Below are 27,346 nucleotides of genomic sequence, written 5' to 3'. Positions count from 1 at the left end.
ATATCCAAAAAGCAAAGCTGGGTTAATCTTGCACTTTTCAGAGATAACTAAGCTTCAATTTGGAAAAAAACAAATTCTGTACATTGTTAGACTTGTTATGTATTTTGACGCTTTTTTAAAATTATTGTTGCTTAATTATCTCTGAAAAATGCGTGGCTACCCCCAATTTGTTTTTTTTTTTTTTTTTGGATTCCAATAGCCCTTGCTAAGATCTGCTTTTCCGCAAAGTCATAAACTGCGCAAAAAAAACCCACTCATGTCCAATATACACAAACGGATACCAATCGTCAAAACACCCTCACCAATCGAACCATTGGTAAAAGATTACGATTTGTCAAAGACACCTTACGATTCGTACCATTGGAACGAATGGTAAGCTCCTCAGTCGATCGGAATTCCATTGGTGAAATGCATCTCATTAGCACTTGTAAGCCATGCGAAAACGAATGGTCGATTGGTACCATTGGTACAAATGGAAAACTAGTCAGTCGATTCGTACCATTGGAACGAATGGTAAGCTCCTCAGTCGATCGGTATACCATTTGTAAACTGCATCTCATTAACTGACTTGTAAGCCATGCGAAAACGAATGGTCGATTGGTACCATTGGTACCATTGGTACAAATGGAAAACTAGTCAGTCGATTCGTACCATTGGAACGAATGGTAAGCTCCTCAGTCGATCGGTATACCATTTGTAAACTGCATCTCATTAACTGACTTGTAAGCCATGCGAAAACGAATGGTCGATTGGTACCATTGGTACCATTGGTACAAATGGAAAACTAGTCAGTCGATTCGTACCATTGGAACGAATGGTAAGCTCCTCAGTCGATCGGTATACCATTTGTAAACTGCATCTCATTAACTGACTTGTAAGCCATGCGAAAACGAATGGTCGATTGGTACCATTGGTACCATTGGTACAAATGGAAAACTAGTCAGTCGATTGGTTAACCATTGGAATCTGCATCTCAAAACAAGCGCACTTCACATGAATATATCTAGTTCTTTAATGCATGAACCGAAGCAAGCGCGCTACACATGAATATAACTCGTTCTTTAATCCATGAACCGAAACAAGCGCGTTTCGCATGAATAAACCGAAACAAGCGCGCTACACATGAATGAACATAACTCGTTCTTTAATCCATGAACCGAAACAAGCGCGCTACCCTACGCATGAATAAACCGAAACAAGCGCGCTACACATGAATATACCTCGTTCTTTAATCCATGAACCGAAACAAGCGCGCTACCCTACGCATGAATAAACCGAAACAAGCGCGCCACACATGAATATACCTCGTTCTTTAATCCAGGAACCGAAACAAGCGCGCTACGCATGAATAAACCGAAACAAGCGCGCTACACATGAATATACCTCGTTCTTTAATCCATGAACCGAAGCAAGCGCGCTACACATGAATATAACTCGTTCTTTAATCCATGAACCGAAACAAGCGTGTTTCGCATGAATAAACCGAAACAAGCGCGCTACACATGAATGAATATACCTCGTTCTTTAATCCATGATCCGAAACAAGCGCGCTACCCTACGCATGAATAAACCGAAACAAGCGCGCTAGACATGAATATACCTCGTTCTTTAATCCATGAACCGAAACAAGCGCGCTACCCAACGCATGAATAAACCGAAACAAGCGCGCCACACATGAATATACCTCGTTCTTTAATCCAGGAACCGAAGCAAGCGCGCGGCTACACATAAAGGTAACCCGTTCTTTAATCCAAGAACCGAAAAGAGCCCGCTACACATGAATATATCTTGTTCTTTAATCTATGAGCCGAAACAAGCGCACTACACATGAATTTATCGCGTTCTTTAATCTGAGCCGAAACAAGCGCGCTATAGATGTTCTATATCAAGCGACTGAGTAAAACTGACAAACGTCATTACTTGAATCTTCCTCGATCTAAAAGTGAACCGTACGATAAAAAAGGCGATTGCACACAAAATAACACGTATTTTTTTTTTTTTTTATGTTTTCTTGTTTTCTTTATGCATCCTCTTGAGTGCAGGTACTGGCTTTACTGTTTTGGCAGCCCGTTGAGAAACAACAGTTTCTTGTAATCAAGGTCGTAGTAAAACCACGTGTTTCTTTTTCCATCTGCATTGTTTAAGATGAAGTCTATCTGTCTAGCCCTCTTTTCCGCTTTCTCTGGCTCCCAAGTTTGTGACAGCAGGACCACCTTGAAATCAAGATTGGGGAACAGCCGTTGCCTAAACAGAATAGCATCATCTTGAAGGTATCGCGATCTCCGATAGGCTTCCGCCAAAAAGCCATTCGAAGGTCTTTTGGCCAGCATTTAATGGGAAAGAAAGCGTCTCCGTTGATGGTCTTGAAGAGGTCCGCTCTTTCCTCGGAAATTTCACTTTTGGAAAGGTGTCTGACCGTCTCGCGGTATTCACGTAGTGTAGACATCGCTCTGGAGTGACGGTCTTCGTTCAATTCGGTAAACTGATGAGTGGCTACTTCAAGAAAGGCACCACGGCGTTATAAGGTAAATGTCTTATTCAGATTTGCACTTTTTCGGTATCTTTATTCTAAAGTTTGACATTGAAATTATAAATGACTTAATGTTCTCACCTTTTTATTGGATGTTGCCTTATACCTCTCTATGGATACTGAAGGAGCATTGAACTGGCGTGTGAGTTAAATTTTGTCACACCTTTTTATTGGATACTGCCTTGTATGTCTTTGTGGTCCAGAGAGGATTGAATCAGCGTGTGAGCAACGTTGAATGTTTATCATCTTGTGTTGAAATTAGGCAATCTGTCTTATTATACTGTATTAAAATAAATAATACCGCTAGGTATATTTCACGCAATACACTTAATGAACACTGCATTCCGCCACTTAAGGTAATGTTAGTTTTAATAGAATTGTAGTGATCAATCATGATTGTTATTTGTTATAGTTGCAATCATTTTCGGTCAAGAATGATCACAAAGGCTGCATTCGAAAAGACAATATGTGTTCACATCTCACTTTCTAATTGGTCCATGTATAGACATTTTTGATAATAGTCGTCGCTTTCTAAACGGACTGTTCAGTTTGCACGCGTTGTCGGGATTGCCATTGGAGTTTTGTTACAACTGTACAGAGAAATGGCCAGTCGCTTGCAACGACTTGATTTAGATTTGGAAAAGTGTTATGAGAATGACCTTGACTGGACGCTTCTGCCAGAGAAACTGCGTGAAGTAAGTATTTGCATGGTATATTTTTTTTTGGAAACGATGCCGTTTTGACAAATGCCCCTCTTTTTAAAATTAACTGCCCTTAATCATCAAAACGTTGCCCTAAAGCTACCGGTCGTTTCGCTATGAGAAACGAAATAACAGCTAAGATAATTTTTCACGCGAACTCACCTTAAGAACGAGAAAAAACCACACTTCATACTTATCACAATAGAGGCATTTCACTATGAAAACAGCTCTTCTTTATTTGAAATAACTTAACTCAGAAAGGAAAATTGGGGAAAAAGTTGTCAATGCTGCGTGAAATTATTTGTCTGATCGAGTGTGGCCAATGTGCGAGCCAGCGAGCCAAACGTGCGAGAGTCGTGCGAGGCATGCGAGCCAAACGTGCGAGCCATGCGAGGCACGAACAACCCCCAACATAAATGCTAACCATTAAGCTAACCGGGGAGCTACTTAAAGCTAACCTGAGTGTTATTTAGGCAAACCGGATTGTTTTTCAGGCTAACCTGAGTGCCTCGGACGTCTGCCTCGCATGGCTCGCTGGCTCGCAGATTGTCAAGACCCGTTCTGATCCGACTCGTAGTATCTCCCATCAGTTGTTCTTTTTACTTTTAAGTCTGGTTTCTGCTTGTTACACAAGCGCAAGCATCAAGGTCCCAGGCAAGTGAAAACGTAAGGTGGATTTCCACTGTCGCGTTAATTTTACGTACGTACAGACGTGAATTTAGCTGGCATTCATATGTAAATAGAACAAGAACCGAATGTATGAGTCGCGTGCTTAAACGTAAAAATTTGAACAGCATTCAAGTTTTTACGTTAACGCACGCGGCTCATACACCAATTCTTAGTCTATTAATTACGAAAAGCTAGCTAAATTCACGTCTGCACGCACGTTAATTTACATGATGGTGGAAATCCACCTTTAGGCCGACACAAGCATTAACAAGAGCGCAAAAATGTTCTAAAAATTTAAAGGGGATAAGTTGGCTAAAAAGAAATTCAAATGTCAGTTTTCTTTTAGTTTGCTTTCGACAATACTATCAAAAGCATTAAATACTATTCCGTAAAACCTGTCGTTTATGCCTGCACCCGATCCGGTCATCAATTTTCATGTGCCTGACTGTCATTTAAAATCCCGAAATTCCTGCTGTTTATATATGTATTGTCAATTTAATTTTCAAAGTAGTGGAAGTCGCTTTTGCATTGCGCACATGGTACGGCGCATATTTAAGATGGCGGGGGAAACGGAGGACGCTACGGACCCAACACATTTCGTTTTTTTTTTTTTTTTCCGAAACTTGAGAGTTTTAAACCAAGACAAATATAAATCCTTTGTAAGGGTACATGTATGAATCTGGTAAATCATAACAAAGTGAAATTAAGGTGAAATTTTTTTTAAGATGTTGTGGAAAGCCATCGATATATGAGCTGAAATAAGCTCAAAGCTCTCACGGTGAGTAAACATGTATGTTCGTTGCATTTATTAAAGTGCACCAAGTAAAGTAATCACAGTTGAGCAAATCCTTAATCTAACTTACCCAAAGAGTGACTGTTGAAATGAACGCTTATTTGGCCGGCGCTCGGGACCATTTCAATAACAGGCTAGCACGTGGGGATCTGATGCTCTTTATAAATTTACACTGTCGCTTGCTGTCGTAAGTTCAGAAATTTTAGGGCTCCAATACCTCAAACACGATTAATGAGATTAATAGGCTCAGTTTCTCCTGAATATAATATTAAGCTTATGTAGCACAGGATCTCATGGATAAATTTAACTAAGATATATACACCGTATACAAAAATGGTATGGTAATTGGCATTTGCAAGCAACTGTTAGACATAGAAATATAATATATAGGAAATGAATCACAACTTCAAGAGCCTTGAGCAGTCACAATTTCAGGGGAATAACCTTGGGTACCTTACCGTCAATATGCTTTCATTTTTCAATAAGTTAAAGCGGAATCCAGCTGTACTCAAACAGAACCATACCGAAAATAGCCGAAGTCCCCTTAATGATATGCAATTCACCAATAGTATACCAATGGAATGCCAAGTCATTCTATTGGTACCAATCGTACCATTGGTACCAATGGACGAACGGAATCCAACTGTACTCAAACAGAACCATACCTTAATGAGATGCAATTCACCAATGGAGTACCAATGGAATGCCACGTCACTCTATTGGTACCAATCGTACCATTGGTACCAATGGACGAGCGGAATCCAACTGTACTCAAACAGAACCATAACGAAAATAGCCTAAGTCCCCTTAATGATATGCAATTCACCAATGGCGTACCAATGGAATGCAAAGTCATTCTATTGGTACCAATCGTACCATTGGTACCAATGGACGAACAGAATCCAACTGTATTCAAACAGAACCATACCTTAATGAGATGCAATTCACCAATGGTGTACCAATGGCATGCCAAGTCATTCTATTGGTACCAATCGTACCATTGGTACCAATGGACGAACGGAATCCAGCTTTACTCAAACAGAACCATACCGAAAATAGCCGAAGTCCCCTTAATGATATGCAATTCACCAATGGTATACCAATGGAATGCCAAGTCATTCTATTGGTACCAATCGTACCAATGGACGAACGGAATCCAACTGTACTCAAACAGAACCATACCTTAATGAGATGCAATTCACCAATGGAGTACCAATGGAATGCCAAGTCACTCTATTGGTACCAATCGTACCATTGGTACCAATGGACGAGCGGAATCCAGCTATACTCAAACAGAACCATACCGAAAATAGCTTAAGTCCCCTTAATGATATGCAATTCACCAATGGCGTACCAATGGAATGCAAAGTCATTCTATTGGTACCAATCGTACCATTGGTACCAATGGACGAACGGAATCCAACTGTACTCAAACAGAACCATACCTTAATGAGATGCAATTCACCAATGGTGTACCAATGGAATGCCAAGTCATTCTAGTGGTACCAATCGTACCATTGGTACCAATGGACGAACGGAATCCAACTGTACTCAAACAGAACCATACCTTAATGAGATGCAATTCACCAATGGAGTACCAATGGAATGCCAAGTCACTCTATTGGTACCAATCGTACCATTGGTACCAATGGACAAGCGGAATCCAGCTGTACTCAAACAGAACCATACCAAAAATAGCCTAAGTCTCCTTAATGATATGCAATTCACCAATGGTATACCAATGGAATGCCAAGTCATTCTATTGGTACCAATCGTACCATTGGTACCAATGGACGAACGGAATCCAACTGTACTCAAGCAGAACCATACCTTAATGAGATGCAATTCACCAATGGTGTACCAATGGAATGCCAAGTCATTCTATTGGTACCAATTGTACCATTGGTACCAATGGACGAACGGAATCCAACTGTACTCAAACAGAACCATACCGAAAATAGCCGAAGTCCCCTTAATGATATGCAATTCACCAATGGTATACCAATGGAATGCCAAGTCATTCTATTGGTACCAATCGTACCAATGGACGAACGGAATCCAACTGTACTCAAACAGAACCATACCTTAATGAGATGCAATTCACCAATGGAGTACCAATGGAATGCCAAGTCACTCTATTGGTACCAATCGTACCATTGGTACCAATGGACGAGCGGAATCCAGCTATACTCAAACAGAACCATACCGAAAATAGCTTAAGTCCCCTTAATGATATGCAATTCACCAATGGCGTACCAATGGAATGCAAAGTCATTCTATTGGTACCAATCGTACCATTGGTACCAATGGACGAACGGAATCCAACTGTACTCAAACAGAACCATACCTTAATGAGATGCAATTCACCAATGGTGTACCAATGGAATGCCAAGTCATTCTAGTGGTACCAATCGTACCATTGGTACCAATGGACGAACGGAATCCAACTGTACTCAAACAGAACCATACCTTAATGAGATGCAATTCACCAATGGAGTACCAATGGAATGCCAAGTCACTCTATTGGTACCAATCGTACCATTGGTACCAATGGACAAGCGGAATCCAGCTGTACTCAAACAGAACCATACCAAAAATAGCCTAAGTCTCCTTAATGATATGCAATTCACCAATGGTATACCAATGGAATGCCAAGTCATTCTATTGGTACCAATCGTACCATTGGTACCAATGGACGAACGGAATCCAACTGTACTCAAGCAGAACCATACCTTAATGAGATGCAATTCACCAATGGTGTACCAATGGAATGCCAAGTCATTCTATTGGTACCAATTGTACCATTGGTACCAATGGACGAACGGAATCCAACTGTACTCAAACAGAACCATACCTTAATGAGATGCAATTCACCAATGGAGTACCAATAGAATGCCAAGTCACTCTATTGGTACCAATCGTATCATTGGTACCAATGGACGAGCAGAATCCAGCTTTACTCAAACAGAACCATACCGAAAATAGCCTAAGTCCTCTTAATGATATGCAATTCACCAATGGTGTACCAATGGAATGCCAAGTCACTCTATTGGTACCAGTCGTACCGTTGGTACCAATGGACGAGCGGAATCCAGCTGTACTCAAACAGAACCATACCGAAAATAGCCTAAGTCCTCTTAATGATATGCAATTCACCAATGGTGTACCAATGGAATGCCAAGTCATTCTATTGGTACCAATCGTACTATTGGTACCAATGGACCAACGGAATCCCCCTGTACTCAAACCGAACAATAGCGAAAATAGTCTAAGTCCCCTTAATGAGATGCAACTCACCAATGGTGTACCAATGGAATGCCTAGTCCTTCTATTGGTACCAATCGTACCATTGGTACCAATGGACGAGCAGAATCCAGCTGTACTCAAACAGAACCATACCGAAAATAGCCTAAGTCCCCTTAATGAGATGCAATTCACCAATGGTGCACCAATGGAATGCCAAGTCGTTCTATTGGTACCAATCGTACCACTGGTACCAATGGACGAACGGAATCCAGCTGTACTCAGACCAAACCGCAGCGAAAATAGCCTAAGTCGCCTTAATGAGATGCAATTCACCAATGGTGCACCAGTGGAATGCCAGGTCATTCTATTGGTACCAATCGTACCATTGGTACCAATGTACCAACGGAATCCCCCTGTACTCAAACCGAACAATAGCGAAAATAGTCTAAGTCCCCTTAATGAGATGCAATTCACCAATGGTGTACCAATGGAATGCCAAGTAGTTCTATTGGTACCAATCGTACCATTGGTACCAATGGACAAGCGGAATCCAGCTGTACTTAAACAGAACCATAGCGAAAATAGCCTAAGTCCCCCTAATGATATGCAATTCACCAATGGTGTACCAATGGAATGCCAAGTCGTTCTATTGGTACCAATGGACGAGCGGAATCCAGCTGTACTTAAACAGAACCATAGCGAAAATAGCCTAAGTCCCCCTAATGATATGCAATTCACCAATGGTATACCAATGGAATGCCAAGTCATTCTATTGGTACCAATCGTACCATTGGTACCAATGGACGAACGGAATCCAACTGTACTCAAGCAGAACCATACCTTAATGAGATGCAATTCACCAATGGTGTACCAATGGAATGCCAAGTCATTCTATTGGTACCAATTGTACCATTGGTACCAATGGACGAACGGAATCCAACTGTACTCAAACAGAACCATACCTTAATGAGATGCAATTCACCAATGGAGTACCAATAGAATGCCAAGTCACTCTATTGGTACCAATCGTATCATTGGTACCAATGGACGAGCAGAATCCAGCTTTACTCAAACAGAACCATACCGAAAATAGCCTAAGTCCTCTTAATGATATGCAATTCACCAATGGTGTACCAATGGAATGCCAAGTCACTCTATTGGTACCAGTCGTACCGTTGGTACCAATGGACGAGCGGAATCCAGCTGTACTCAAACAGAACCATACCGAAAATAGCCTAAGTCCTCTTAATGATATGCAATTCACCAATGGTGTACCAATGGAATGCCAAGTCATTCTATTGGTACCAATCGTACTATTGGTACCAATGGACCAACGGAATCCCCCTGTACTCAAACCGAACAATAGCGAAAATAGTCTAAGTCCCCTTAATGAGATGCAACTCACCAATGGTGTACCAATGGAATGCCTAGTCCTTCTATTGGTACCAATCGTACCATTGGTACCAATGGACGAGCAGAATCCAGCTGTACTCAAACAGAACCATACCGAAAATAGCCTAAGTCCCCTTAATGAGATGCAATTCACCAATGGTGCACCAATGGAATGCCAAGTCGTTCTATTGGTACCAATCGTACCACTGGTACCAATGGACGAACGGAATCCAGCTGTACTCAGACCAAACCGCAGCGAAAATAGCCTAAGTCGCCTTAATGAGATGCAATTCACCAATGGTGCACCAGTGGAATGCCAGGTCATTCTATTGGTACCAATCGTACCATTGGTACCAATGTACCAACGGAATCCCCCTGTACTCAAACCGAACAATAGCGAAAATAGTCTAAGTCCCCTTAATGAGATGCAATTCACCAATGGTGTACCAATGGAATGCCAAGTAGTTCTATTGGTACCAATCGTACCATTGGTACCAATGGACAAGCGGAATCCAGCTGTACTTAAACAGAACCATAGCGAAAATAGCCTAAGTCCCCCTAATGATATGCAATTCACCAATGGTGTACCAATGGAATGCCAAGTCGTTCTATTGGTACCAATGGACGAGCGGAATCCAGCTGTACTTAAACAGAACCATAGCGAAAATAGCCTAAGTCCCCCTAATGATATGCAATTCACCAATGGTGTACCAATGGAATGCCAAGTCATTCTATTGGTACCAATGGACGAACGGAATCCAGCTGTACTCAAACCAAACCGTAGCGAAAATAGCCTAAGTCCCCTTAATGAGATGCAATTCACCAATGGTGTACCAATGGAATGCCAAGTCATTCTATTGGTACCAATCGTACCAATGGTACCAATGGACGAACAGAATCCAGCTGTACTCAACAAGAACGGTACCGAGAATAGCCTGAGTCTCCTTAATGAGATACAATTCACCAATGGTGTACCAATGGAATGCCAATCCATTCCATTGGAATCCGTTTGTGTGTATTGGACAACACTCAAAAAACCTCCGTTAGGAGGCACCGTCCTTAAGAAGTCCTGTCCACTCAAGACCTGCACGTGCAGTATGTGCAGCCGTATCACTAACAATGCAGCTACTAAGGTCAAGTGTAAAATAGATCAGTCCTTTTTATTTGAATTTCACTTGCGCACCTCAATGTTTTGGTCATTAGGTAATCGATGAAGACGGAGACGGCCTCATAAGCTTCCGGGAATTTGCTCAAGGCCTGGGCATCATTTGCAAAGGTGACACACAAGATCGCATGCTGTTCATCTACCAAATGCATGTACCTCCTGCGATTTACGACGAACCTGCAGATATCAGTGATGCTGAATCAGTCGACAGTTGTGCAGAGCTCAGAGAGAGTGGCAGCACAGAGGATTTAACTTCACAGTCACGTGAACAGCCACAGTCACGTGAACAAGCGCAGTCACGTGGTCAGTGTATATCGGAAGAGGTGCCAATTAGTGTTTCACCAAGAGCAAATAAGGTAAAGGAAAGCAGGATCAGTGAAAATGCTGAGGACAATGACAGGAGAGTCCAGGAAATTCCATCCATGGGTCAGGTATAAAAAAAGCAGCAGCCCATGGCCAGGAGCCTCTGTATGTTTTAATTCCTTGAATCAAGCCTTTCTCGAGTAAATATATTTTTAGAACTGCTTGTCCCCTGAGACCCGTCCTAAAAATAGATCTACTCGGAAAAGGGTTGACTCCAAGGCTTAGTATAAGAGATACAGGCTCCTGATCAGAGGGGTCCTGAAAGAAGCCACTGCCTTGTGTGTCTGTATTAATTTAAAGAGGGAAAGATGATTTTAAAAGCCACAGCGAGAAAAATGTATAATCTAACGGGTTGTTAGAAACGTCAGTCATTGGTGCCTCAAACAGTCTTTCTCAGGACTACACTCACCCGGATGATCAAAATTTACGCACTTGTGGCATGACTCCACATTTACAGTACTAGCGGGAAAATTTTGTTCTTAGAAAGAGAGCTCTTCACCTGGTCAGTAGAACGTATTTATTTTGTGAAAGAATATTTCGGCTGGCCAAATTTTAGCGTCAGTTTTACAGTGTAACAGACATCAGCATTTAGTCCTTTCAATTTTGGTGGACTAGCAGGTATACTTCCGGACTTGAAGTTTAAGAATGCCTTTTGTTTTCTAGGAACACTTCATCATGTTATGGAAGACGCTGTACTCGCTTTTCCGCGAGCTGCCAAATGAACAAGAAATGTACCAGTCGATTGCTTCAGTGGGAAATATGCTGCTTAAACTGGGCGAATTCGGAGGAGAGCTGGACACTAGCGGTGAAAAAACCGGTGCTCAGCAACCAAAGGGAGAATCTTTGGATCGATTCTTGGACCCACTTCATGTAGCAGAATTTGAATCGTCCACGTCAGACTCGGTTGATCTCTTGGCTGGGCCTAATGAAGTAACGGTCACATCGGAACTTGGATCGTCCTCTTTGGTGAAAGAAGCATTGATTGATGCGGCGAGGAGCAGTGAATCATCTCTCAGTAGTCCAGTAAGGAGTTCAAATGGAGAGGATTTTGTACTCGTGGGTAGTGACGATGGGTTTAGCACACCTGAGCGAGTTCCTTCAGAGGGGAACACCACACAGGATACCTTACATGAAGTGTATAATAAACTGAGCGTTAGCGATCCGCTTTCTCTTCCTGACCTTCCTGTTGTTGAAAATAGAACTTCCAATCCAGACAACTACAATTCGCATTTACTTGTTGTAAAACAAGAACACCAAATCACAGGAAACTGTACGAACCAGTCACACGACAAACCATCATCCGGGACATTAGACATGGACCAATCACGTGGTGACCCTCCATCCGGGACATTAGGCTTGGACCAATCAAATGACAGTCACGTGTCAGGGGCACTAGGTACCACCCAATCAAACGAGAGGCCTTCATCTGGCGCTTTGGATCTTGAATGGTCGATTTGTTTTGAACAGTTTTTGGCTTCCATGTTGACGGAACCATACCTTGTCCATTACTTTGAGGGAACAGTTGACGTTATTCAACGTCTTAAGAAAATGAACACAGAGGGCGTAGGAAGCTTTCGAAATGCGTCCAAAACGAGTTTGCATTCCACAGAGTAGACATTCTTACAAACATTATGAAGAGTTTAAGAGTAAGAACTCTTTTCTATCGGTGCTGAACTCTGCAAACAAAAACACAAATACGAAAAGTAAAAAGAAGGATCAAAATAACAAATATTTAGGTACATGCATAACGAAGCAAGAAGGCAGGGCCTCCATAACAGTTAACACCAATTTTATTATTATAGTGCTTATAATTGCTGTGTCCGAAAAATGAGTGCACCATCAATTTATCGTAAAAAGCTTACTGTTTTTTTTTTTTAAGCGATTAGCAAGAAAAGTAGGAAACGAAATCTAATCGTAACTCTGTTTACAAACCTGTTTTCCCGCGCTTGACGCCAGTTTGATGTTTTCCCACGCTTGGTACTGGTTGCATGTTTTCGTCAGCGGTTACCTGTTTTCCCGCGCTTTCACCGGTTGATTGTAATTGGTTCATTCCGCTGTTCATGTTTACTCCAATTGGCCAGTTATGGCTACTTGACCTTGTTTAGGTTAGGTTTTAAGACAGCGTTAGAAGATCGCCCTTCCCTTTTCGTTCTTGGCAGAAATTAGTTCTATTTTCTCGTTAAAATAACATTGCAAACACAAGCAAAATGGTGGTGAGATTTACCTATTATAGGAACTGAACCCTTGTGTTTATTAAGACATTTAAAATTAACGCGAGCTTAATAATCAGTAATAATGGAAAGGAGAAATAAGTTTACCACAAAGGATATACATCTGAAAGAAGAATTAGAATTTTCTAAATTCCTAACTCAAAAATTTACGCAAATTTCATAGAGTGTTGACTTCCTATTTAATAATAAGGTAAATTAGAGTGGTTTTCCTTTGAGTGTCTTAAAACCAAAACCTGAGTAATTATTCTAGCCAATCACACCAGACGTAAGCAGCGCAACGAACCAATCAGAACTGGAAGCAAATACATGTAACCGGCGCCAAGCGCGGGAAAAACGCCTGCGAGCAAGTCACGATTTGGTTTGGTTTTGTTTCTCATTGGTCGAGATAGTGGCGCGAGTTTTTAACCAATCACTGTGCGTAGTTAAACAAAACCAAAGCAAACTTGAATAACTTCCAATAACTTCCGATACTCAATCGAAAACCGTTCTAACAAGGGGAATTGAATTGGTAGTTTAAAATTTTATGGACAAGCATTTGGGAAGGTGTGGGTAGAATAAGTCAGTTGCTTCCAGCTAATTTATGGCAAAGGGTGGCTCGAGTTTTGGCAAAGCTTTCTAAATCAGAAAGGGCTATTGGATCTCAGACAAGGTTTATGTAGTTGTCAATACTTGGTTTTACTTTGTTCTTATTACTTACGTGAAGAAGGGTTTTGTTGGTGAAAAATAAATTATTTATCGACAATTTGAAATGATATGCATTTATTGTTTTTGGTTTTCAAGGCTCGTAATCTGGTATTTGCTTTGCACGCGACTAATATGAGAATTACGTGGAAATCTCTCTTCGGCGGATACCCTCAGGACCAGAGCTATCAGTCCGCCTTAAGCCGGCGACACACCTGGCGATTTTATACAGACGTAAATCAAACAAACGGTGTGACTAACACCTACTTTTCTTTATTATACAGTTGATTATTACAAAAACACGCAAACATAGTTTAAATTTGAGAAAGAAGGGAATTTCTTAATTGATGTTTTTTTTTATTGAAACAGTTGAAAATTAATATTTGGTGTTTCCTCACGAAAGCGTAAATAACTTTCGTCGTAAAAGTTTTTGTCAAGGAAACATTCAAATACGGTTTTCATAACAAAAAAATTCTTTTGACTTCTGAAAATGTCTGAAAATTACATTGTAAGTGAATTCAAATCGGACAAAGACCAGATAGGCGTTCAACGTCTGAAAAACAAAACAAAAGTTTTGTAAAAGTTAGAAGCTATAGTATAACCTGTCACAGTGTAATTAAATACCGTGATCAAAAAAAGGAAATACACGTTAACTAATCAACAGTTTAGACTTTATAGGTGCTTTGACAGTTAAAGCAAGTTGCAGTAACGAAAAGTAATAAGCTTGCACAACAATTTGCGGGTTCAGTCATAGTCTTGATTACATATTTCAGTTGAGTGGGTTGATAAACGCTCATATCTATATTCATATTCAATTACCGGTATGGTTCTTTTTTTTTTTTTGTTTGTCTCATTTCTCACTTACGAACCGCAATGCATGGCTTTGAACCTCATTGTAAAAGCGAGGCTAAGTGCAAAGTTTTTATTATGAAAATAAGTTTTCATTTATATGGAAACAAAACTAATTTTCATATGAAACGTTTTGCACTTAGCCTCGCTTTCATAATGAGGTTCAGAGCAACTCGGAAATGGCCCATTGTAAGGTAACATTGCGTGTTTAAATTGAGACCGGCAAAAATCAAGACCTACGTGCTGAAATTGAGGATTAGCTTGCGAATTTCATGGGAACCACAACCATGTCACGTTTTTTCCAAGCATTTTTTCACATCTTCGTTAAAATTCCTTCATTTATTCTAACTACTGACCTGACGCATGCGTACACAGCAAATAAACCCAAAACCACCGCCCCGCCTCCAATCACAATCTTAGAACAGTCCCATCCACGACAACAATTAGCTTTCTTTTCCATTTCCGCAAAGACAGTTTCTTCTTGAAGCTCTACCAGTGAACATTGTGAATCAGTCAACTCCTGAGTACTCCAGACTTCGCAATATCTGTATTCCTTGCCAGTTTCAACCGATTCCTTAACGCTGATATCTTTGCTAAAAATGCTGACCAATGATTTCCATTCCTGAGAAGTGATGTCATACGCTTTCTTTTCTTCGTGTTTCACTTGTTCGAGCGGGTCTATGAAGCCTCCTGCCATCCCGTAATAAGCTTTAATAGTCATCTTTATATCCCCACTCATATCGGTCGAATACAGAACGCTTTCGTCTTCATATTTCTTTTGCATGGCGTCCTCGTCAAAGAGGCAGGATGACCTTGTGTTCTGCTCAGTAAGCCTCTCCATTTTAAGATCAAGAAAGCTTTCGTGACCGTCAAATCTTTCCTTCCCAACGCAAGGTGGATTGAACATTGAAGAAATCATTTCTGTCATACGATGGATGCGTTTCTTTGTAGAGAGATTTTTCTCTCCTTCACTTTCGTCTTCTAAAGAATCGTCAGATTCCGATATCATTTCTTCCCTTGTATCACTGTCGCTTTCAAGTGTTTCCAAACTGTTGTTAACTTTGGACATTCCTTTCCTTGCATTACTGTCGCATTCAAGTGTTTCCAAACTGTTGTTAATCTTGGACATTCCTTCCCTTGCATCACTGTCGCATTCAAGTGTTTCCAAACTGTTGTTAATCTTGGACATTCCTTTCCTTGCATTACTGCCGTATTCAAGTGTTTCCAAACTGTTGTTAATCTTGGACATTCCTTTCCTTGCATCACTGTCGCATTCAAGTGTTTCCAAACTGTTGTTAATCTTGGACATTCCTTTCCTTGCATCACTGTCGCATTCAAGTGTTTCCAAACTGTTGTTAATCTTGGACATTCCTTTCCTTGCATTACTGCCGTATTCAAGTGTTTCCAAACTGTTGTTAATCTTGGACATTCCTTTCCTTGCATCACTGTCGCATTCAAGTGTTTCCAAACTGTTGTTAATCTTGGACATTCCTTTCCTTGCATCACTGTCGCATTCAAGTGTTTCCAAACTGTTGTTAATCTTGGACATTCCTTTCCTTGCATCACTGTCGCATTCAAGTGTTTCCAAACTGTTGTTAATCTTGGACATTCCTTTCCTTGCATCACTGTCGCATTCAAGTGTTTCCAAACTGTTGTTAATCTTGGACATTCCTTTCCTTGCATCACTGTCGCATTCAAGTGTTTCCAAACTGATGTCAATCTTGGACATTCCTTTCCTTGCATCACTGTCGCATTCAAGTGTTTCCAAACTGATGTCAATCTTGGACATTCCTTTCCTTGCATCACTGTCGCATTCAAGTGTTTCCAAACTGTTGTTAATCTTGGACATTTCTTCCTTTGCATCACTGTCGCATTCAAGTGTTTCCAAACTGTTGTTAATCTTGGACATTTCTTCCTTTGCATCACTGTCGCATTCAAGTGTTTCCAAACTGTTGTTAATCTTGGACATTCCTTCCGTTGCATCACTGTCGCATTCAAGCGTTTTCAAACTGCTTTTAATCGTGGATTTATTTTCCTCACAACCTTCAACCTCAGCTCCATAAGATTCACCCACCTGATCTCTCTTGACTTTCGAGAAAACAATTGTAAGAGCTTTGCGCATGGCATTTGCAGGCCCATATCCACTTTCGCAGTTGTCCGCGCTATTTGCATATAATTCTGTAGCTGTTTCGTCCCGGCTTCCCTCGCCTCCTGCGGCTCTTTCTGGTTTGACTGCAACGCAGGGATCATTGATCATCTCTTCACATCTCTCAGTTCGATTCACTTCAGTACCAGAAGTAGAAACCATCGCTGTTTCCACGTCCTTGTGCTGTTTCCTTTTACTGTGGCCAGACAACATTTGCAGGTGCATTCTTTGGCCACCTTTGATCGGAGGGTGCTGTTTACCATATCGTCCAAAACCTGAAAAAAAAAAGGTTTATCGATCAGGAGTGCTGTAATGTCATTCATGTTAAACGTCAATATAGTGAACTGCTTATGAGAAACCGAAAGGTAGTTATCCTCAAAACTTGCAACGACATATCAATTGACGTTTATACAAGCAGGTAAGTTTTAAGTTCCTCCTGTCTCGGGTATCTGCCCCTGGATCTCCGAGGATGAAGCTTTATGCACTAAAGGGAACTCGTTTGCAGGCTTGAGATGAAATGTTCCTCTGTTGATGTCAGGCTTGTGGCGATAAATAATTTCCTTTGTGCGATCATCGCTCTTTCCGGCTAAAAACGTCTCTGCCGGTCATTGAATCGAATCTATTATCACAAACTCCTCAACAAAGTATGATATCACACTAATTAGGTGAAGTCAATGTTCTCCTTTGGAGCCAAAATGTTTAAAACAATGAACTGACAAAAATGGGTTTTGCTCTTTATGCATGCTTTTACAGTTTTCTGACGTTGAAGCCGTTTGCGGGTTATTATATATCCTTACCATAATCCTTAACGATGAATCGCTGCAATGTTCTAAACTCTTTGGTATTTCCTTCTAAAATCTGTTCAACTGTGTATACAGGGCCGCGACGGTTGATGGGAAACAATCTGAGCACACGTAGGTTCACACGCACTGAAACCGAGAAAAAAAAAAAACAATTAAGGACAGTGCCTACTTTTGTTACTGCCCATACGTTCTGCGCATCTCTAGATACTGGGGTTTCCTATGGGTGGCGCCTTCTAATACAACAACAACAACAACAACAACAACAACAATTTATTCAGTATTCCCATATATATACATGGTATTACTTATGTAATAAGTCTGGATTACATTAAATAATTATGTCTAATAATTAAGCTAGCATTGATTGTCGATTCAGCATTGAATCATAAATATAAGCAGCAATGGTTCTACAAACAAAAGGATCAACGTTATTAAAAAGAAACATGATTTTTGAGATATTGTCAAGATCATTAAAATTTCGATATTTGTCATTTATTTCATCAAAATATTTCTTACGTGTATCATGATAATGTTCGCAAGAGAATAGAAAATGCGATTCGTCTTCAATTTGATTGGAATTACAGAGATAGCAGGTTCTCAAATTTTCAGGTGTCTTGTTGTGCCGGCCAGTTTCAATTCGCAGATTGTGATTTCCAAGACGAAATGTATTGATTTGTTTTTTGTGACGTACATTTTTTATCGAATCCAAGGAGTCAGTTTTGTGGCAATCTTGTTTAAAGATAGAGTAGAATTTAAGTTTTTTATTTAGGTTTAGTAAATTAAGTTGATGATTAGTTGAAGTTTTATTAACACTTAGTCGAATACGTTCAGTGAAGTTGTGAATGTTTAAATTTGAAATGTTTAAATTGGGAAGATTACACAGAGAGTTGACTCTTTGCATAATGCTCAGTTGGTTTTTGTCGGTCATTTCTTTAGATAGGTAAAGGCATTGTTTGGCAATGTTATCTTCTGGTAGACTTTCCAGGTGTAACCAAAATTTAACAATATTTATGTCAATTTTTGCTTTTAATGATAATCTTCCAAGTTCATTTCTACATGCTACATTTGGGCATTGTTTATTGACTCGTAAAAAAGTTTACAGAAATAAACATGTGTTCGTTCGATTATATCTTTTTCCCATGTGTTATAGTCGTTTTTGTCATAGACTCCCCAAACTTCTGAACCATACATGAGGATAGGGAGGAATAAAGAATCAAATATTTTGTTCACAACATCAATTGGTAATTTTGAGAGGTTGAGGAAACGGCGTGTTGCAAATATAGATCTCCTAGTTTTTTCTTTTAAATTTATTTTATTATCTCGGAAGTTTCCATTCGACGTGAAATTGACTCCAAGATAAGTGTAGTTGCTGACAGTTTCTATCTTTTCTCTGTTTATATGAAAATAGTGGTCATTTAAAGTAGATTTTCTGAGTTTCTTTTGAAAAATAACAACTTTCGTTTTCTTGAGATTTATATTTAGCAACCAGTCGTTACAGAACTGGGATAATGTATTTAGTGCTGTTTGTAATCCTTCAGCCGTGTGAGAGATCAAAATTAAGTCGTCGGCGTAGAGGAGGCAATTAAGTTTTGAACCGTCCGGTAGTAGAACTGGATCTGTTTTCATAGTATCAAGTAGGGTAGGAATCTCGTTTAGATAGAGGTTAAAAAGCATTGGTGAGAGAATGCAGCCTTGTCTAACACCATTTGCGTATTCAAAATATTCTGTTCTTTGATAGCCAAATTTAATGGAACATTTAGATTTTGAGTAAAGGTTTTTAATTAAGTCATAAATTTTGCCTACAATCTTATTTTGTAATAATTTATAAAATAGGCCGTCGTGCCAAATTGAGTCAAAGGCTTTCTTAAAATCTATAAAACAAGTGAATAGTTTACCTTTAGTAGAATGCGTTACATGTTTGTCAATCAATGTTCGAAGGGTAAAGATGTGATCAGATGTCCGGTGATTTGGCAGAAATCCAATTTGAGCTCGATGTAAAATGTTCTCTTCATTGAGGTAATGTTGTAGTCTGATGTTCAAAACCGAGGTGAATAGCTTTCCAAGACAGCTGTTAATGCAAATTCCTCTGTAATTTGAGGGGTCTGATTTGTTTCCATACTTGTAGATAGGAGTGATGATACCTTCACACCAAGATGAAGGGAAGAACCCGCATTTTAATATGAGATTAAAGAGTTTACATATTGAGTTTTTTAAGTACCATATTCCTGTTTTTAGCATTTCATTGCGAATTCTATCGGAACCAGGAGCCTTTTTTGATTTTAACAATTTTGTTGCATTTTCAATTTCCTTTAAGGAGATTTCATCATCTAAGTGATTATGATCTTGTTTAAAGTCTTCTAATGCGGATATCTCATTTGTTAAGGAGCGGTTTGCATTTGGTTTCGAATGTAAATTCGTAAAATGTGTGAATAAATTATCAATAGGTACTTCTTCTTCATTTTTGTCACGAGAATTGTCTTCATTTATCGATCTTAGGTAATGCCAAAACTCGTGGCTTTCTTTATTATTTATAAGATTATCAATTTTAGTGTTAAGAAGTACAGATGTTTTTAATTTAATTAATTTGTTGTAGTCACGGTGAGATTTATGATATGATATGATTTATGATATGATATTTAAAACTGCATGCGGAGAAAGCAGAACTTAGCAAGTGCTCTTGGTATCCAAAACTAACCATGCATTTTTCAGAGATAATAAAGCTTTAATTAAAAAAAAAAAACATACATTGCTTTGTATTTTACTGTTTTTTTAGAATAATTGTTGCTTAATTATCTCTAAAAAATGCCCCGCTACCCCCAATTTTCTTTCTGGATTCCAGTAGCCCATACTAAGATCTGCTTTCCCCGCATAGTCATAACCGCGCAAAAATACTTCTTTGTTAGTAGGCACCGTCCTTAACAAATACCGTACGTATATTCTATTTGGTCGTGCATGCGCACTCTGGCTACTCTCGTAACCACAGATGACGTCAAAAAGTCGTGACAGAAAAGAAGTAGGCCACAAGCCCCAGGCGAATATCATTACTGATCCTCTTCCACATTTTGACGTCCTCTGTGCGTTATCAGAACAACACGAAGAACCAAGCAGAGAGCACGCCTATTGGCGAAAGCAAGACTAACAAGGCTTGTAATTGTCTAATAATTTTACATCTCCATTTATGGAAATTTCTACGAGGGAGGACTACAAGAACTTTCTGCGGCTCTTGAAGTCATTCGTGCATCTATACCTCATACAGATTCCTCTATAGACCAATCAAAGCGTGCGTCTTAGAGTCCATTTTATTATTTTGAAATAAAACGCGACAAACACCTCGATCATAACTATACCGCACACAAAACGAACATGCATAAATGGGACATATATTTTTTTACAAACTTACGCTGTTCGTGTAGAATAAACCAAATCAACATTTCTAGCGTGTAGCCGTTCAGCCCGACTAACGTCCCTCTAGCTGCTGTGACTGGTATGAAATCATCTCCGCTCTTAAACATTATGCGCTCGATGTTTGATTCTACTATAAAAGGCAGAACAAAAAAATTAATTTCTTGTCTTTTTCCTCCGTGGAAATTACTTCGTATCATAAATCCATTGCGAAATTTTTAAAACAAAATTCCAGGTTAAGATCTCAGCGGCAAGCGAATTTAGCTGCAAGCAAACTAGAGCATAGTAGTGCACCATCAGTTATCGGACAAAGTACTAACTGGTCGAGCCAGAAAGTTGAAATTAAATTTACAACCAAAACTGCTTTAAACGAAATTGCACTCACCCCTTCTCCGCCTGGTGGTGTAGTTGAAAGCTCCATATCTTCCTCTGTAAAGACGAAGAGCTTTGCTTCTCCAGTTGATAAAAGCAATAATCGTTTGCAATGCACACAATGTGACACTTACGAGTGCGGTGATGATGTCAACTGTTTGGGCCTTTCTATTAAAATGGAATAAACCTATAAAAGAGGAAGAAAGCCGGAGATTTTTATTTTCTGTGACGATGCAATACGAAAATCATGCGAAGAAAGTTAAAAAAGGAGTGTTGGAGTAGAAAAGGTCTTACATAGTTACAAACATGAACACCTTCAACTATTAAAGATAAAAGTTTAACGGGAAAATTTCCTTCAACTATTGTTGGTTGAAAACATTACGTTTTGTTTTGCGCGCGCAAACTGCTTTGCACGCGTACACTTCCAAAACCGTTTTTCACAAGCAAAAGTCACTTTGAAGATTCCTAACTACACGAATTATGTTTAATTGTTTATTTGTTCGTTTTCCTTTTCTCTCTTCTGTTAAATGCAACCGCTAACTGTCAATAACGATGAACTTATTTGAGTGGACATTTTGAAATTCTATTTCTTATTCTATATTGTCTTGCGATCTACGAAGAAGTAACGCGCATGTTTGCTAAATAAAAGTGTTTTCAAAAGAACTGTAAAAGTTACCTTTTGAACAGTTGTAGAAAATTCTGAATCCAACCAAAGAGTTTACCTCGCATAACTGCGGTACAAAAGAGACAAAACAGAGCACAAAAATAAACGTTTTCATTGTGTCATGTTATCGTGCGATTTGATCAAGTTTCACTTGATCAACTACTGTATCTAAATACGTCACAAAGGGAATTAATTCCGCGAGCTCATTCCTGATTGGCTACAGAGAGGCGCCATCCCTTTGTTAGCAATAGTGCTTGGCAACAGAAGCAAAATGCTCCCAAAATAATTTAGGCTAAGAATGGCGAAAATACTTACTTGAATGACATAGCGCAGTCTAATCACTGGTTAACAATTCAGGTTTCACAGATTAGAGTATCGAATCTGCACTATGCGCTGGGTTTGACGATGATGCCATCCCCTCCTCCCCCATACAAGTCTGGTCTTTGTGGGGTTCATGGCTGCGCTGATGTATTTAATTTTTTTGCGAGTTTTTTCTGAGGTTTAAATTCAAGGCAGCTAACATGAGTCTTGCTGATTGGTCAGTCAGGTTATTAAATACAGTACTCTTTAAAATTCCATGCCAAGAAATAGTGACCTGGTAATTTTCTGTGGTGTTGTTGCAATACCTTTGCACGCCAGTTTTTTATAATAAATTTTTAGGTATGTCTTAGCAGTTAGGGTTAGTGTATCCTAACTAGTAATCGGAAGGTTGTAAGTTCTACGACTCGTGTTGGTAGAACTTGGATTTCCTTTTTCCGAGTATTCCTGTATCAGTTTTATGAAAAAATACCTCTATCATTTATTCGCCAGGCTGTAAGCAAAACACCACATTTCTTTCACAAATACAAAAACCGTTCTTGGCTCTTCCATGAAGACGATGTCAACCGGAAGCAAAAAAAACCAATAAAACAAATTGATAATCCCGGGGGGGAAGCAACAAGAAAATGGTTAAGAGGGACAAAAGGGACTCCACTTTCTGAACTCTTGGAACAGGCTACTCTGCATCAAGAAACCTCTGCTCTTAGGTAGAAACTAACAAATGAAGCTTTTGTAAGACAAATATCATTATTTCCTATTTTTAGTCGCGAGATTCTACATTTGGACCTGTAGGACGCGCGGCCAATGTCCTAGAATAGAAGGCTTTCCCCTTTTCCTCGCACATTACAATTTTAAAAGCTGTTAGTAAAAAATGTCTTATCTGTTGCAAAGAAGACCACGTGCGCAACACATATCTGAAATTATGTAACTACAAAAAAAAATGAGTAAATACTTTACGAATTTGAATTGTACTTGCGTAGCGTTGTAATATGTGTAATGCACTAACCGATTTATTTTGTTAGAAATGTATTGTAAGCATTCTATTGTTGAACAAAATAATTAAAAAAAAAAAGAAAGAAACTAACAAATGAAAACGTGCTTTATCTAATGAATGGTATTACTAACTAAAAATAATAATCCAACAGCTAGTGCTTCATTCATTTATTCACTTTAAACGCCTTCTATCGTTCTTTACTCTATAGAGATCGACAAGGCAATGTGAGTTTTTTTTTTTTACACAAAAAGCACGGAATATACGTTTAGATTGCAACTATACTAGATCCAATATCAAATTCAAACTCTTTTGGTAGAGAGAATTTTTTATCACAACAACTTTTTAACTATACTTTGTAGGGTTGATCAATATATTTCTTTTACTTGAGTCATACTTTCTCAAGAGGTACTGTTTGTCATGTTGTACCAGAAGGTTATACATTGTAATTCCCTGCATGAAATGTCACAGTGTTTATTTGAACAAAAGCCAGTGCGTCTACAATTTAACAATCGTAAAATGAAAGATGAGTTATTTCGATTCTTGCAATGTCTTGTTCTCTACTTTCATGTCCCTGTCTTTTAATTTCAATCTCAAATCTGCCACATTTCTCTTGTGAAGTTCTTTAATCCTTTGTTGTTCTTCTTTCGCTTTCTTCTTCAAGAGTTCGTTTTCAAGGGCAAAAATCCACTTGCTTTGTTCTTTGGTAACATATCTGTGTTTTAGAAGCACAAAAAACACTCCGCCACTCGTACGTCTGTGGAAACAAAAGAGATGGATGTTAATTAGTGATGAATAATTAATAAAATCAACTATTTTAAAAGTAGTTGGGTAAGTGATTACAGATCAATAAATTACTTATCAGTCAATAATTAACCAAGGATCTGGAGTCCAGAAACACCTTCAGTAAGATGAGCTGCCTGAAGAAATATCATCATCATCATCAATGATCATCAGCAGCAGCAGCTTAATCACCACCACCATAATCATAACCATTTCCACTACTGTTGCCATTCCTGTCACAGTAACCATTACTGTTACCACCACCATCATGATCATCGTCATCATTATCGTTGTCATCAGCATCATCATCGTCATCACCATCACCATCATAATAATCATCATCATCATTGTCGTCATCAGCATCATCATCGTCATCACCATCATCACCATTGTCAACATCATCATCATCATCATCATTATCATCATCATCATCCTAATCGTTTCTATGGTCATCATCATATGATCAGTATAGACCAATCATTAATGCGTAAAACAATCATCATCATCATTATCATCATCATCATCCTAATCGTTTCTATGGTCATCATCATATGATCAGTATAGACCAATCATTAATGCGTAAAACAATGCACAGTACCTCCTATCTCCATCCTTGGTTCGCATGCCTCCGTGTCTCTCCACCTCCTGTGTGTCCTTGAAGAGTTTAATTGCCTTTTCACATCCAATACATGTTACAACACGTTCAATAAGCATCGTCTTTGACTACATACAGGAAGAAACAATTTGACACAAATATTGGTAAACTGATCAGTTTTGATTCATTGGCAATTTTGATTTCAAGGCCTAAAAGTCATTGTAAATTCTCTGGAATATGCACTTCAGTTGAAGGTCTTGGTGTGAAAAGAGAGCAGGGGCTCGTTTCTCGAAAGTCCAGGTACCTTACTGAGCCCGAAAAGTATATTTTAAATGTTTTTTTTTTTCGCCGATTACACAGTGATTACAGACTTGGTACTTGGCCAATGTTTTCATAGAATTATAAGATTTACAATGTAGTATTCAAAGCTAACAAAAATTGACTTCTGTTAAGAAACATTATCACCAAAGACACTTATCGGGCCTGATAAGTTACCGGGACTTTTGAGAAACGGGCCCCTGGTCTTGAAATCTCAATTGCTCCAAATCACCTCTATAGTTGCTTCCAAACTGGACAACATGATGTACATTTGTAAGAAACATAGTTATGTATTCAATTTTCAACCTTAAGTTTCAATTCAGGTGCCAGCTGTCTCCTCACCTATAGCTCTTATGGGTGCAGGTGAAAAAGGTCTAGCGGGATATAAAATGAGGTGATTTTTCTTATACAACGATTCATAAATTTTGAGGTGACCTGCACGGTTCACAACATCTCACATTATTGATTGAGAGAACAAAAGAATGAAGAACAAAACAATTGGCCAAGACATAAAAACAATGAAGCTATAGGTTATCAGGGTCCAGTGAAATAGAGCTTAGAAAAAGTACAGGTCTTAAGAACTGTAAATTTTGCTTTCTCCACCCATTCGTCCCCTCCCCCCTGCCATTACTTAGGAAATAACTGGACAGGTATAGTCACATGATTAGAACATTGGTTGGCAAGAATTTCCTTACCTCATTTAATTTGCTTGCTATTTCTCTGGCAACAGTGCGTTCAGAATCCTCTGAAGTGACCATAAGAGGCTTGAACAACTTCTCATTTCCAGATTCTCTTTCGCTGTACTTGTATGTGCTACTTCTGTGCTGTGACTCATGTACACGATGACTACGAAATGGCCTTTTGCGCTTCTTTCTGCCACCTCTTGTTTTCTTTCTTTGTTCATCTGCAACATTAATAAAATTTAAAAGAACTATAAACTTTACACTCTAGCATTGGATGTTCTTTCACACCATTATAGGTTAACCCTTTATTAAGCCCTAATAGTGATCAGCATCAAATTTCTCCTTGTAATATCAATGATTATTCAACCCCTGAGGCCATTGATTGATTGATGGGAATTAAGGACATGATCACCCAAGGTGAATTTTCTTGATATTTTAATAACTTCACCCCAGTACTTTTATAAGAAATGTATGGGGATTAGATAGGAGAATTTGTTCTTGAATAACAATCTTTTATTTGTGCTTTTTTTCAATGTATATGGTTGATTCTTACAATCTTGTAGTGGTGATATATAGAATTAAATTAATTATTAGTTAAAATAATGTGCAAGCAAGGAAGCTAAATGAACCATTTGGTTATCTTGTTAGCTCCCTGGCTAATTTAGGTTCTGGATAGCAGGCAAATGAAAAAGCAAAAGGAAGGTAGAACTTATCTTGATGTTAGGTGTTAAAGTGTTAAAACCCTCCAATCAAGGCTGGAAACCACAGCACTGGCTAGACGGACCACTCAACTCCAAAAGTTTTTATCGGCACTACCTCAGCCGCATGAAAACCTGTTACCTAGAGCTGCCGTTTTTGCCCCTTACCTTTCCTGTCCTTGCTGTTTCCCTCATCTGTTCCATGACTGACTTGCTCTAATCTTGCTCGTTTGTGTCTCTTCCACGATTGATCATCCATGGAATTATCAGACTCCATAGAAAGCATCGCACTCTCTGCGTCAAAATCCATTTTGGGTGTACAACTCGCTAGTTCCTCCTCCAAACTGTCTTTTTTGTCACTTTCTTTGAAAACAAAATTCGGTGACAAAAAAGTGACATTTTCTGATTTCTCTGACTCTTCAGCTGATTTTGTCAAATTTTGCGACAATGACTTCAGTTCTTTGCCACATTCCTCATCGCAGTCCATTTTTTCGACACCTTCATCCTCACTTGAGCTTGATATTTCTCCTTCCTCTACCCTCGTCGAGTTTCCCGCCCCATCTGTAGTCTCATTTGTGACCCCCGATTCAACATGAAATTCATTCCCATTTGAAGCTCTGCACGGAATAGGCTTTGTATCTTGTCCACTGCCATCTGCTATTAATTTTTCTGCGTTATGTTCTCCGCTCTTCTCACTAAAAATGCCGAGTTCTTCTTCAAACTCGTTGAAGGTAACGTCCAAGTCTATTTCTGCCTCAAGACGTCCTGGATCGTCGGCCATGTTGTCAAAATTAATGAATTATCGCGGGCTCGTCAACATTCTTTCGCAGTCTCCACTACATGTAAGTTATTCACAAATATTGACCGCTTTCTGTGATGTTGAAAACGCGTAAAATTAAATTTAAATAATTATTTCAAATAATCATTTTCTCTACCTTTCCTTGTAGCAAATG

General features: G+C 39.2%; 3 protein-coding genes across 4 annotated transcripts in view; 1 reads left to right on the top strand and 2 right to left on the bottom strand.

The window, feature by feature from the left end:
• The window catches only part of LOC146456655 (TBC1 domain family member 9-like), a 34,647-nt gene extending 20,803 nt beyond the window's left edge, over window positions 1-13,844 (top strand). For both annotated transcript variants that reach the window (XM_085093108.1, XM_085093107.1), the window contains exons 25-26: window positions 10,535-10,927; window positions 11,523-13,844. In XM_085093108.1, the coding sequence (XP_084949234.1) occupies window positions 10,535-10,927; window positions 11,523-12,473 (1,344 nt within the window). In that variant the 3' untranslated portion in view covers window positions 12,474-13,844. The remainder of the gene's footprint in view (window positions 1-10,534; window positions 10,928-11,522) is intronic.
• Window positions 13,845-14,024: 180 nt separating this feature from the next.
• On the bottom strand, window positions 14,025-23,760 carry LOC146456654 (uncharacterized). Its single transcript, XM_085092794.1, has 8 exons — window positions 23,714-23,760; window positions 23,278-23,296; window positions 22,020-22,074; window positions 21,357-21,530; window positions 20,970-21,104; window positions 17,564-17,695; window positions 14,977-17,041; window positions 14,025-14,324 (listed from the first exon to the last, which is right to left on the bottom strand). Exons 1-8 carry the CDS (start codon window positions 23,758-23,760, stop codon window positions 14,318-14,320), a joined length of 2,634 nt encoding a protein of 877 aa, XP_084948920.1. The 3' UTR covers window positions 14,025-14,317.
• Window positions 23,472-27,200, bottom strand: LOC146456653 (uncharacterized). The gene is made up of 4 exons (XM_085093111.1): window positions 26,562-27,200; window positions 25,708-25,916; window positions 24,698-24,822; window positions 23,472-24,073 (listed from the first exon to the last, which is right to left on the bottom strand). The coding sequence occupies exons 1-4, from the start codon at window positions 27,172-27,174 to the stop codon at window positions 23,848-23,850; spliced, it is 1,173 nt and encodes a 390-aa protein (XP_084949237.1). The 5' UTR covers window positions 27,175-27,200; the 3' UTR covers window positions 23,472-23,847.
• Between the last annotated feature and the right edge of the window lie 146 nt (window positions 27,201-27,346).

The sequence above is a fragment of the Pavona decussata genome, unplaced genomic scaffold, assembly GCF_977016875.1.
Source record: "Pavona decussata unplaced genomic scaffold, jaPavDecu1.1 SCAFFOLD_254, whole genome shotgun sequence".
Taxonomy (NCBI): Eukaryota; Metazoa; Cnidaria; class Anthozoa; order Scleractinia; family Agariciidae; genus Pavona; species Pavona decussata.
This window is presented reverse-complemented; position numbering and strand designations above follow the sequence as displayed.